At 36.1% G+C, this 11301-nt stretch overlaps 1 protein-coding gene across 2 annotated transcripts in view; it reads right to left on the bottom strand.

Annotated features, from left to right (window-relative positions):
• Nucleotides 1–11301, bottom strand: part of SOS1 (SOS Ras/Rac guanine nucleotide exchange factor 1) — a 162486-nt gene that overhangs the window by 3980 nt on the left and 147205 nt on the right. The window contains exons 18-22 of one of the 2 annotated variants that reach the window (XM_003339775.4): nt 10795–10967; nt 9071–9187; nt 7271–7535; nt 4128–4172; nt 1294–1412 (exon numbers count right to left, since the gene is read on the bottom strand). In XM_003339775.4, the coding sequence (XP_003339823.2) occupies nt 1294–1412; nt 4128–4172; nt 7271–7535; nt 9071–9187; nt 10795–10967 (719 nt within the window). The remainder of the gene's footprint in view (nt 1–1293; nt 1413–4127; nt 4173–7270; nt 7536–9070; nt 9188–10794; nt 10968–11301) is intronic. The other variant, XM_056793255.1, reaches the window with a different exon arrangement.

Genomic DNA, 11301 nt, shown 5'->3' with positions numbered 1-11301 from the left:
AGAAAGTAAGGGTTTAAAAAAAAAGTCAGATCTATTTTTGAGGAATATAAATTCAGCAATGTAAAGGATTAACTCTCCTCTTGCCTATTTTTAAATCAATCACCAAAAACTAAAAACACCCCTACTTAACACTAAGTAGGAGAATACCACAAGCCACTTGCTAAAAGTGGGTGCCAACTCTAGAAGCGGCTGACCACCCCCTGGACAGGGCTAAGCAAATTTAAAGACTGCAATTGGATCCCATAAAGTGGAGGAAAGGACAGGAAATGATGTGGAAAAAGGACTATAAAAGTCCTGAACTTCCTGTCCAAGGGATTCTTTGACCTGAATTTTCAGCTTGGAGGGTCTTGGAATGGGACTGTGGCTTGGAGCTACACCTTGGGACTTCAACCTGGGACTCTGGCTCTTGGACTGCTTCTGGTAAGACTGCTCCTGGATCTTCTCCTTTGGAGCTTTGCTTGGGTGAGTGAGAAGCTGACCCTCCTTTCCTGGCTTCTGGAGAGATTAGTTCTGGAGAGGCCTCCTCTCTTGGAGAAGGCTGCGTGGGTGGAACCCCTGTTTAACTCATCACCAAGTCCTCTAGCTGAGGGATTAACGAGCCCTGCCTGGGTTGAACCAGGGACCAGAGCAACATTTAGGGTGATAAGCTAGACTTCTTACTCTACCCTCTTTTATATTTCTCTACTTTCACTCTTTTCATCTCTTTGTAAATAAAGCTACTGAAAGTCAATTTGACTTGAGCTATAATACTTTTAAACTGAAGACCACAGTATTATCTTAGAATTTTCATATATTTAGTCAAACCCTTAATTTTTAATTCCTTACAGCAACTATGTGGCGAATGGTTTGGAGAGTGAAGAGATTGGATTAAAGTTGCTAAAGTCCTAAATATTAGGTTCCTTTAGTAGAATTATCATGGGGGTCAGCATCATATACTGGGTAGAAGGCTGGTGTTTGGGGCAGCTAAGTGGCAAAATGGATAGAGTACTGGGCTTGAGTCAGGAGGATCTGAGTTCAAGCCCTGCCTCTTACCCATGCCAGCTGTAAACATAGACAAATTACCTAACCTCCAATGTTCTAGGCAGTTCTATAAGAAGAAACTCCCCTGTGTAGGGGAGCTGCCCTGGTTGAAGGAGAGGCTACACTAAGAATTTCCAACACAATGAAATCAGACCCTACAACTCCCCCATCCAACCCACCCCCAACACAACAGATTGCCCAAAGCACTAAACCAGCAGTTCACAGCAATGGAATCCCCTATTTAACCCCAAAGGAACCTGCCTACATTTTTACCTTGGAGGGAGAAGATTCTGCTGGGGCTGATTCTGGTCGTCTTCTGGGGGGCACAGGTGGGGGGATGGTCATTTCATCAGTGCTCTTGGTTAAACTTATTGACGATACTGAAGCAGATCCTGGGGGGAATTCAAGCACAAGTTGTTTTTAGGAGAAAGATTTCATTCAGTAACTGAACAAGCTTAACTAGAAACTGTTTCTGCTCATGTTTGTTAATGGAAATGCATAGAAGTACCAACAAATAGATCTTAAGAAAGCAGCACAAAAAACCCATCACCCAATTTCATTTACTTTTTAAGCCAATTGTTCTCAAGCATGCAAACATTTCTCAGCCTGGTTTGAAGAAAAGCACTCTCTAATAGGTATTCTCTTCCCTATTTGCCTCTTGAACAGCTGCGTTTCCAAGGCCAGGCTCTTGACCATAAAGCAAGGCCCATTCAGCTGAGTCTAGTTCCCAGACCTTTTCCTCACATACAGGTTGTCAAAGACTCTGGAAGGTGGGTGTTGGTTGGACTTGGGCATCTGGGGAGGGATTTTTCCCCAGACTCTAAAGTAGTGGCACAGCTGTGTTCCCAATTTATCTAAGCTGTCCTCAGGAACTTTCTCAGTGTTCCTTCCTAGCAATTTTTTCAAAGAAATGTTGAAGATTTAAGAGCCAGTGGTAAAAGTGCTAGGATTTGGTGTGTGATTAAAAAAAAGCATCTTTCTCCTGTGTTCTGAAAAATGGGGCTTTCTTTCCCGAGAGAATAATACTCTAATATTAATCCTAAGATTGTTGTGCAGGTGTCAGAAGAATGATGTAGTGGTAACTGTGGGTTTGGAATAAGAAAGACCTGGGGGTTCGAATTGAGCCTCTAACACAATCTTAGTTCTATGACCACAGGTCAGTGTTAGCAGGGACTTTCACTTCTGTCTTAGTACTCTAGGCCTAGGGTTAAATAAATGTTTGCTGACTGACTGCAAAATGAGGATTAGAAAACATCTGTCATCCCTACCTCATAGGGTTGTTCTGAGGCTTCAGAGGAGATTGTGTAAGCACTGTGCAAACATTCAAGTACTATTTATCAGTTTGTATAATAATTTCTAGTTTTATATCAGCCTGGGACCCCTGGTCTCAGGCAGTGTCAAATAACAAAAATATCGACTACACCAAAAAGTAGTTCATTGTGATAAAAATTCATTTGAGAACTGAGATAAACAAGGTATATAAAACTTTTAATAAAAACCAAATTGATTAAAATTATAGAAGTCAAATAAATAGATACTTAAAGAAAGGTAGAACAATAGAGTGAGATGCACACTAGGTTGTGTTTACTAGATGATTTTATTTTATTATTATTTCTTAAATCTATTTTTTAAATCCTTACTTTCTGCCTTACCACAACTCTAAGAGAGAAGGGCAAGAGGTAGGCAATTGGGTTAAGTGACTTCCCTGGAGCACCCAGTTAGGAAGTATCTGAGGTCAGATATGAACCCAGAGCTCGATCCACTGAGCTACTAAGCTGTCCCTCACTGGTTACCCTATTTGGGTAGATCCAGAGTAAGCTTAGAGTCCTCCCTGGGCTTAGTTTCTTCAGAACTGAGGCAGTTGGATTAGATAACCACAAAAATTCCATGACTGTGTAAGCAGCTAATTTAAATGTTAAGTCTTCTAAAGCATTGAAAGTTGAACATTGAAAACTGATAATAACCATTTATATTTGATTATATATTTTATTAGAGACTATCATGTTTAATAAATATATTTTAAAAGTAGGTTTTGATTCTTTTAGCTCTATGACTAGTATCTATGCATCTTTGGCCAAGACACAATCTCCCCTAGGTTTAAGTTTCTCTCTCTGTAAAATTAGGGGATCAGACTAGATGATCTTTAAGCTCCTTGTTAGACCCTAGAATTCATACTTTGAAAAAAATCTTTATCTATTTGATTATTGTATTAGCTGATTTATTGACTTGCCGATTGAAAATGAAGATGAAAATTAAAAGTGCTAAGTCACAATGGAACTTTTGTAGTGATTATTATTTACAGTTTACAACTTTAAATATGAATTTTGCTCAGAACATGAAAAAAATATAAATACACAAGATTTAAATTTTCCTTTAAACTAATTCTAGAATAATTTAAAGAGAGAATAACTGGATTCTATACAGGGAGAATGGAAGGTAGAATGAGAAAATACTGGCATCAACAATAAGAGGAATCCAGGCCATGCCATTTATTTGCCAAAAAGACCTTTGATAAGTCACTTAATTTCCTCCTATGTAAAATATGCCAGCCCCTTTCTTGTTAAGTATTTTCATAAATATTATATCCTTATTCTCATTCTATTTCTGTCATGATAAAGGCATTTACATCTTAATGAAGGAGAAATTGACAGATGGAAAGGCTAAAACCCAGGTATTTAAATGGCAGAAACAGGATTATACTTGGTTCTAGGACAGTGATCTTTCTACTAAATTTTGCCACCTTAACCTCAATCTCCTTTTTTGTTTAATGATACATGGCTGTTAGTAATATTTTTTTCTACTCAAATTAGAGTATGCAAAATCCATGGAAAAGCCTATACTTTATAAATAAAAGTAACTATATTTAATAAGTTCCTGTAATATTTTGCTTTTAAAAAGAAGTTTTCATAGAAATAATAACAGTAGTATTGAAGAAAATCATCAATGATCAAGGGTAAAAGAATAGGGGAAGGCCTCACTTAACAGATGTAAGCCAGGTACCACTGCCGCCAGACCCAAGGCAAGTTTGAGCAGGAAAAGTTATACGTGGTTTGAGTTCTAAAGCCATAGAAAATATTATAGGTGAGACTTAAACCAGATATACTAACTTGGGCCATGGGGCAGTGTAACTTGGATAAAGATGGTATCGCTGCCTGTGAAAGGAAACAAGAAAAACGAGATTTTTTTTCTTTCACTGAAATTTGTCAAAAGTTGTTTCATGATTAAAAAAAGATTCTATTATTATCGCTCATCTTAAATAACATAATGTTAGTCCATAGTGCAAACATATGTATCTGAAATGTTAAACATTGTTTTTTAGGAGTTAAAAAAGGGACAAAATTGGGCTAATATATTGGGAATTTAGAGACTGTTACATTAGTCTTTAGGTGTCATTGCCACTAATATGAAATGTTTCCAGGGTTAATAGTTTTATTTTGTTTCCTTCAATGAATCTTTGCTTCATTAAAAAAAAAGTCATATTTGTATTTTATCCTAGTATAGCCACTATTAACTCTTAAACAAGGAAGTAAATGGTTAAGGGCTGTGCTTTAAGAATAGCATTGGCCTTTTTCTGTCCTGTGATACCTTTTGTTCACAACTATTTAAATTACTAGCAGTAGAGCTCAGTAATAGACCAATTCTTTTAAGTACTTAGAGATGTAATTTGGGTTGGGTGACTTGAGTTCACTGATAGCTAGGTGCTCTTTTAGCACTTCTAACTTTTCATGAGTTTTAACAACTTTTGAAAAATCATCTTCCATGGTGGAGAAAAAAAAAAGCAAAAAAAGCATGGTCCTGCTTTTCTCCCATTACTTGTTATCTTCCTCCATCTTCCAAACTTGCAACTATAATTCACCACCAGATTATCATTCCTCTAATACTACTTTCATTATATTATTACCCTTCCCCAAACTCATCTTCTCTGTGGTCCAGTCTCCTTTTCCTGCTATTTTACCCTTTTAAGTCTATGTGAATATTTGAAGAAAATAGAAACTTTTCTCAGGGAGGAACTGTGTATTAACACATCCTTGTCCCTTATGCAACAACACATTATTTGCACATAGGAGGTACTAAAATACTGACTAAATTAATCTTCTGCTTGAAATTAAGAACATGTTGTAAGAAGTCATTAGGTGATATTCACTCACCTGCACAGGAAGAGAACTAGTGTGACAGATCAACAAATTCTAGGAAGACCAGAGATTTTGTTGTTTGATCAATTTAATCATTTAATATAGTTTTGGATACTGATATTTTAACTCAAATAATATACTTTGATTATTACTAAAAACATAGGCCTGATGTTATTAAATTGTTATTTAAAAAAACTCTGATAGGTATCATTTAATTTAGGAGTTACTATTAAGAATTTTAAAATAGCTAAAAGAAATGTCACCATTAGGTGAAAAGGGGAGGGCAAAAGATTAAATAAGAAGTCAGTATTCTATTTCAGCATGTCTTAAGCCATCCTAGTTATGTGAAATAAGGAATAAACCTTTTTTCCTTGATGCTTATAGGGAATTCCTTTCCTCCTGTGGACCCCAGAGTCCTCTGGTATTCTTCTGCATCCAACCCTGTCCACACATACCTTAATGTAATTCTTTATCAACCACAAGTACAACTCATGAGGCTTGTTGGTAATGGCAGAGATGTGGAAAAGGGGGAAAAAAGTCCCAACCCTCTGCCATATGCTTTTCAGGCCCATTCTACCTTCCCAGTTTCCTGTCCTCACTTTCCCCTAAGCTTGACAGTAGAGGAAAAAGAAAAGTTTGAAATAAAAAGGAACAAGATGGAGGAGATGGCAGTCCTGAAATGCAAACACCATTATCATAGGAAGGGCAGGGCAAGGTGGGTAGGAAGAAAATTACATTCTAAAATTATATCCCCCAACTTTCTTTGCCCTTTCAAATTCATACTCTTCTTCCCTACTGATCCAGTTTGAATCCTCTCTAAATCCTTTATCTATCTTAGCTTCTGTATAACCAACAGAATCCAAGACCATGCTCTTCATTTCAGAGCCAATACACTTCCATCCTAACCTTTACCAAGACATTGTTCCAGACACTGTGAACTACAAGAAGCTTGGAACTGGGGGAATCCTTTGTTCTTGCTGATAGGGTTAAGGAAGGTGATGGAGACAGGTACATTTAGTATCTAAAGCTAGAATTTGGGAATATAATCGCTATAGAAACATTGATATATGGTAGTTGGTGAGTTTTTGGTTGGACATTTCTTAGGAATAATACAGGGAATAATGTGTTCTAGATACAGATGATGGCCTCTCCAAATGTATGCATAGCAAATGGACACACATGGATTGATGTTTTGAAAGTTTAAGTAACTAGAATGAAAACCAGACAGGATAGTGGTACATAACGAATGCTATAAAGGTTATGAAGATGGATAGGCAAAAAAGGGAAAAAAAAAGGATCTGTGTCCTTTGGATTTCTTGAGTCCAGAGTTAGGAAATTAGGAACATGGATGGGCCACATTGGAAAAGAGGCAGGGATAGTAAACAAGCTGCTGATGGCTGCCACATTTCAAGATTTTTCTAAATTTCTTGTGGCTATGAAGTGGTTGTTTCTAAAGGAACACAAAGAAAACAAATTCTCTAATGTGGTTTAAATTGCTAGGCAGTTGCACAATTTATCAGTAAAGGTCAAATCTAATCACAGCGATAAATATCAAGGAGCTCTTAGATGATTTGCTGGTGTTGAACTTCAATTTCATTGTACTGAAGCTCTGCTGAAGTTTGTTATGTCAGTCACATAAATCTTTACCTTAACATTATTTATGCTTTGCTACTAGATTTGACTGATATAAAAGTCACATTAAAAGCAAATTACAGCTGTTATTGATTGGTTCAGTGAAATGCAAATGGGAGAATCAACTTGTTCTACAGAAACGATATTTTGAAAGATGCAACAAGCAATGTAGCAATGCTGATTGACTGATATTCATTCAGGGGGGTCATGTTGGGGGACACCTGTGCCACCATATAATGTAGCTGAAGACCTGAATTGTGTTTTGGATGCCCTACAGAATATTACAGTGGGATTTATGCAAGATTCATTAAGGATACTACATCACTTGTGAGGTATGCTTATTTATATCAAATAATATGTAATTACAGCACTTTGCAAATCTTACATTCCATAAATATCAACTACAGAGTTCCTCAAGCTCTTTTTTCATTAGAAAAGAAAGTTTACCATTCCCGTATAATACTTTCCAGGACTTTAGCACCTACTTGAGTGAAAAGGGCTTGAATGATCAGAATCAAACACACTGCACACGTCGGTGGTACTGGAAGCACCAGAGGCAGGGGGAGGTGTTAATGGTGTCCGTGGAGAGTTAGGTGCAGATGCTGTACTCTCTGTTTCACTTTCAGGGATCCGACTGTAACTAATCTTCCTTGGCTCCTGTTGCAGTGGTGTAGGATGTCTCATGGTACCTGGTCTTGGGTTTGATGGACGAACACCAGGAGACTTGAGGGGATAATTATATTTTTTTGGCTGCAGACCCATTAAAAACAAACATATTATTTAAAGCACCAGAATACAAGCAATATATTAAAGTATCTTAATTCAATGCAAAGTAGAATGCAAATTCCTTTGAAAGTCTTTGCATGTTATATCATATATGTTGGATTGATAATGACAGGTCAGGGATGAAGGGTAGAAAGATTAAGTTACAGAAATAATGACCTAGTCTGGAGAAAATGGGAACATTTTGTACCAGTTCCCTCATAAGTGATGTCAGAAAAGTAAAAAATATAGACTTTGTTGAATGTACATGAACAAATTGATCTTTAGCATAATAGACAGATCCCAAAATAGTATAGGGAAAATGTATAACAAATTTTAAAAAATAATACAAATTTTCCTGGGCAAATGTAGAGATTTTTTTTCTCTTTAAAACAGGAGTACTTTTATTCAATTAGAGTAAAACTTTAGAAATCTAGAAGCTCTGGAGAAAAGGATATTCTAGATAATCAAGTTTTCCAGCTAATCTAACCAATTTAAGTATAATTCCTTAATTTAAAAAATCCAGCAGAATGCTTTGAACATAATTTAACCTTTTCATTAACACTAAGATTATCTTTATGGACATCAGTCATTACAGTACACAGAGTACAAAGATGAAGCAATTTCCTAGATATTGTGAAATGAATGTTGTCAGCTGTCTGTTGAACGTCTTATATCCCTCCTCCCATCTCCTAGGTCAGGACTGAATGATCATAATCAAAGCACACCACACACATTTTGGTGAAGGAAGCACCAAGTTGAAGGACAGGTGTTCAGAGAGTTCATGAAGAATCTGACACAGATTCCCTAATTTGCTTGACTTTCTCACTGATCTAACCATAACTTATATTTCTTGAGTTTATACTCTTAGCTATCCTTTATTGCTTCTGTCACTATTTTGGCGAAATTTCTACTCTATTGTGGCCTTAGAAACCAGGTAAGTAAGCCTGCCAGAACTGTATGGGAAATGAGAATGAATGAATTTTGAGTGAAGGCATCAGGGATTTTTCCAGGAGTAAAATAAATAAAGGTCAGTGCAGTATTTCTTACAGGGCTGTATGCCACAAATTGTATGGAATTTACACTTGTAACCTCAGGTGCATGCAAGAATCTTCTGATTCTCCCAAAGGGTATGCTGCAACTCCTCCTGGTCAAGATTACATCATGAGCAAAGAAAGCTTGAGGGCTGCAGATTTAGTGAAGATTTGTCACTTAGCTACTCAGATGCTTGCTTCCTTGTCCTCAGTCATTTTAGAAAACATGGAGTATGATTGTATGCAGTGTTGGTTGGAAAATGACAAGTAACTGGAAAATAATAGATACTGTTTTCACAAAGGAAGTAAAAGTTTAATCAAACCTAAACATTTTCTGGGTTGTTGAGCAGTATCTAGTATTTACTCCAAATTAGTCAGCCAAAGTACCTAATATATTTGTATGAAAATATAATAATTACATAATTTGATATAAAGAAATACTTTAAAAAGTGTTTAAAATTCTAGGTAGATTTTTATCTGCATGCTTACAAATCTTGGTAGAGGCTTAGGGTTTCTTGGTTCAATTTCCAGTGACTTGTTGAACAGATAATCTGTAAATTCTTTTTCCATGCTATTTCCCATTGGATTCAAATTCTCAAAGAATCTCTAAAATATAAAAAGATTAAAACAATTATGAATTATTGACATTTGTGAAAATAACTGAAGAAAATATTTTAAACTCAAGAGAACACTGAATGATTGGAAGGAAGGTTTACTTTCCTAATATTTTTCCACCACCCCCTAAAATACTTGTACAAAGAACCGATGACCCAGTTTTCATCATGAACTACAAAATTTTGGAAATTCTATGGGTCTTCAATGGTAATCTGGTACAACGTATGCTTGAAGAAGAGTTTGTTCTACAACATATACAACAAGTGGTCATTTTAGGCTTGCCTGAATAAGGAAGAGTTCACTCACTCTCTAGAGAGCTCACTCTACTTTTGGCTAGCTCTTTTAAGAAGTTTTTCTTCATAAGCCCAAGCCTACATCTTTTCAGCTTCTATCCACTGGTTCAACTTTTGCCCTCTGAGGCTGAGGACAACAATCTGGTGACAATCATTGGTTCCTTTAGCTGACGCACAGGTGGTTGATGAACCTCCTGACTGCCTTCTTTTGGATGCTCTCCATGTTAGCAGTGTGTCCTTTCTAAAGATTTATACTCAAAATTGAACACAACACTCCCCCATGTCACTCTAGAGCTGTGGCTATTAAAATAAACATGATTCAATTTCTTCCAATACAGTTAAGTTCTATAAAATAAAGCTACTACAAAATACTAGAATAAAGCATCTGCTTTACTGTCCGATACTTACAGAATGTCTAAGCTTTATTTGGCAGTTATTTCCCATTTAAACTGAACCAAAAATATGTGAAGCTATCTCCTGATTGTAACAATGAAGATACTTAGTTCTTCCTTTATTGGGAAGATTAAATTGTAATCCACAATCTATTTTAGATTTAGATTTGAATTTAAAAAAAGGTGGCAACTCAGTATTTGAAATAGATCTACCCATTTTAACTACAAAAGGTGAACTAACAAAAAAAAGGTGTTAAGTAACCAAAAAAGGTATAATTTAACCAAAGAAGGTGTGAACTAAAGAGTGGGCAGTTCTGGAGAGGAGTGTCTGCTGTGATTGTTAGATGTGAAATTGGTAGATGTGGTAGATGTGACACAAGAGAAAAAGATCTTTAGAAGAGGACCAGAGGCCAGAAGAAGATAATTCGATTTGTTATTGAATTCGAGATTCAAGTTGGATGGAGGATCTCTGACTCAGAGTGGGACTGGAGGATCAGCCTCTTGAGCTTGGATTCAATTCGAGAATATTGAAGTGCTCTGACTTGGAGGAGAGACTGGAAGACAGACATTCAGACTTCTTTCCATTTAGATGGTCACTGTTGGTGAGTGAAAGGCTGATGTAGTGACCCTGCCTTTCTCAGAGGTGTAAACCTTCGAGAAAGGCCCATCGTCTTGAGACTCTTTTCCCTGATTAGGGCCTTAGTATTTTTACCTGGCTCAGAGGAAGCCAGAGTTTCCTCTCTCTTCCTTAATATCTTTCCTCTATTGTAAATAAACTACCATAAATTCCATTTACTTTAATAATTCATTTTGGGATTTAGAAATTAAATACCTGGTGACCACCTACATAAATATTCAGAATCCAACCACAATTAAATTTAACAAATATTAATCTTCAAATAAGTGAACTTACTTTGATATCAGATTCTACTCGCAAACAGTATGGTTGATTTTGGTACTGCTGTATTTCTCCTGTTATTTCTGCAACTTTTCTTCTTTTGCTAAAATTTATAAGTTCTTTTCCATGTCTTTTCAACACTTCAGGATTGCCTTCTTCTGTTTTCAAGATATTTGTCAAATAAATCCCTAAAAGATATAATGAAATGTTTTAGGAAAAATATACTTGAAATTTTACTCTCTCTGGTACCATTCTACATTCCCCTAAGTATGCAACAAATAACAATCTATTAGGCTACTTCTTTCAAAAAACTTCTGTCAAAAAAAATTCACTCAAAAGCCATTTATTAAGTGGTTACTAATAATAAAACAATGGGTTAGATATAAAGTAATTACCTATGGGTTATAATTATATAATTGTCCTTGTCCTCACAAAGCTTATGATCTAGCAAAGATTCATGGTAACTATTGCAATATATGATCTATCTATCTATCTATCTATCTATCTATCTATCTATCTATC

This window comes from Monodelphis domestica, chromosome 1 (genome assembly GCF_027887165.1).
Source record: "Monodelphis domestica isolate mMonDom1 chromosome 1, mMonDom1.pri, whole genome shotgun sequence".
NCBI lineage: Eukaryota > Metazoa > Chordata > Mammalia > Didelphimorphia > Didelphidae > Monodelphis > Monodelphis domestica.
The sequence above is the reverse complement of the archived record's forward strand: the minus strand, read 5'-3'. Positions and strand labels throughout refer to the sequence as shown.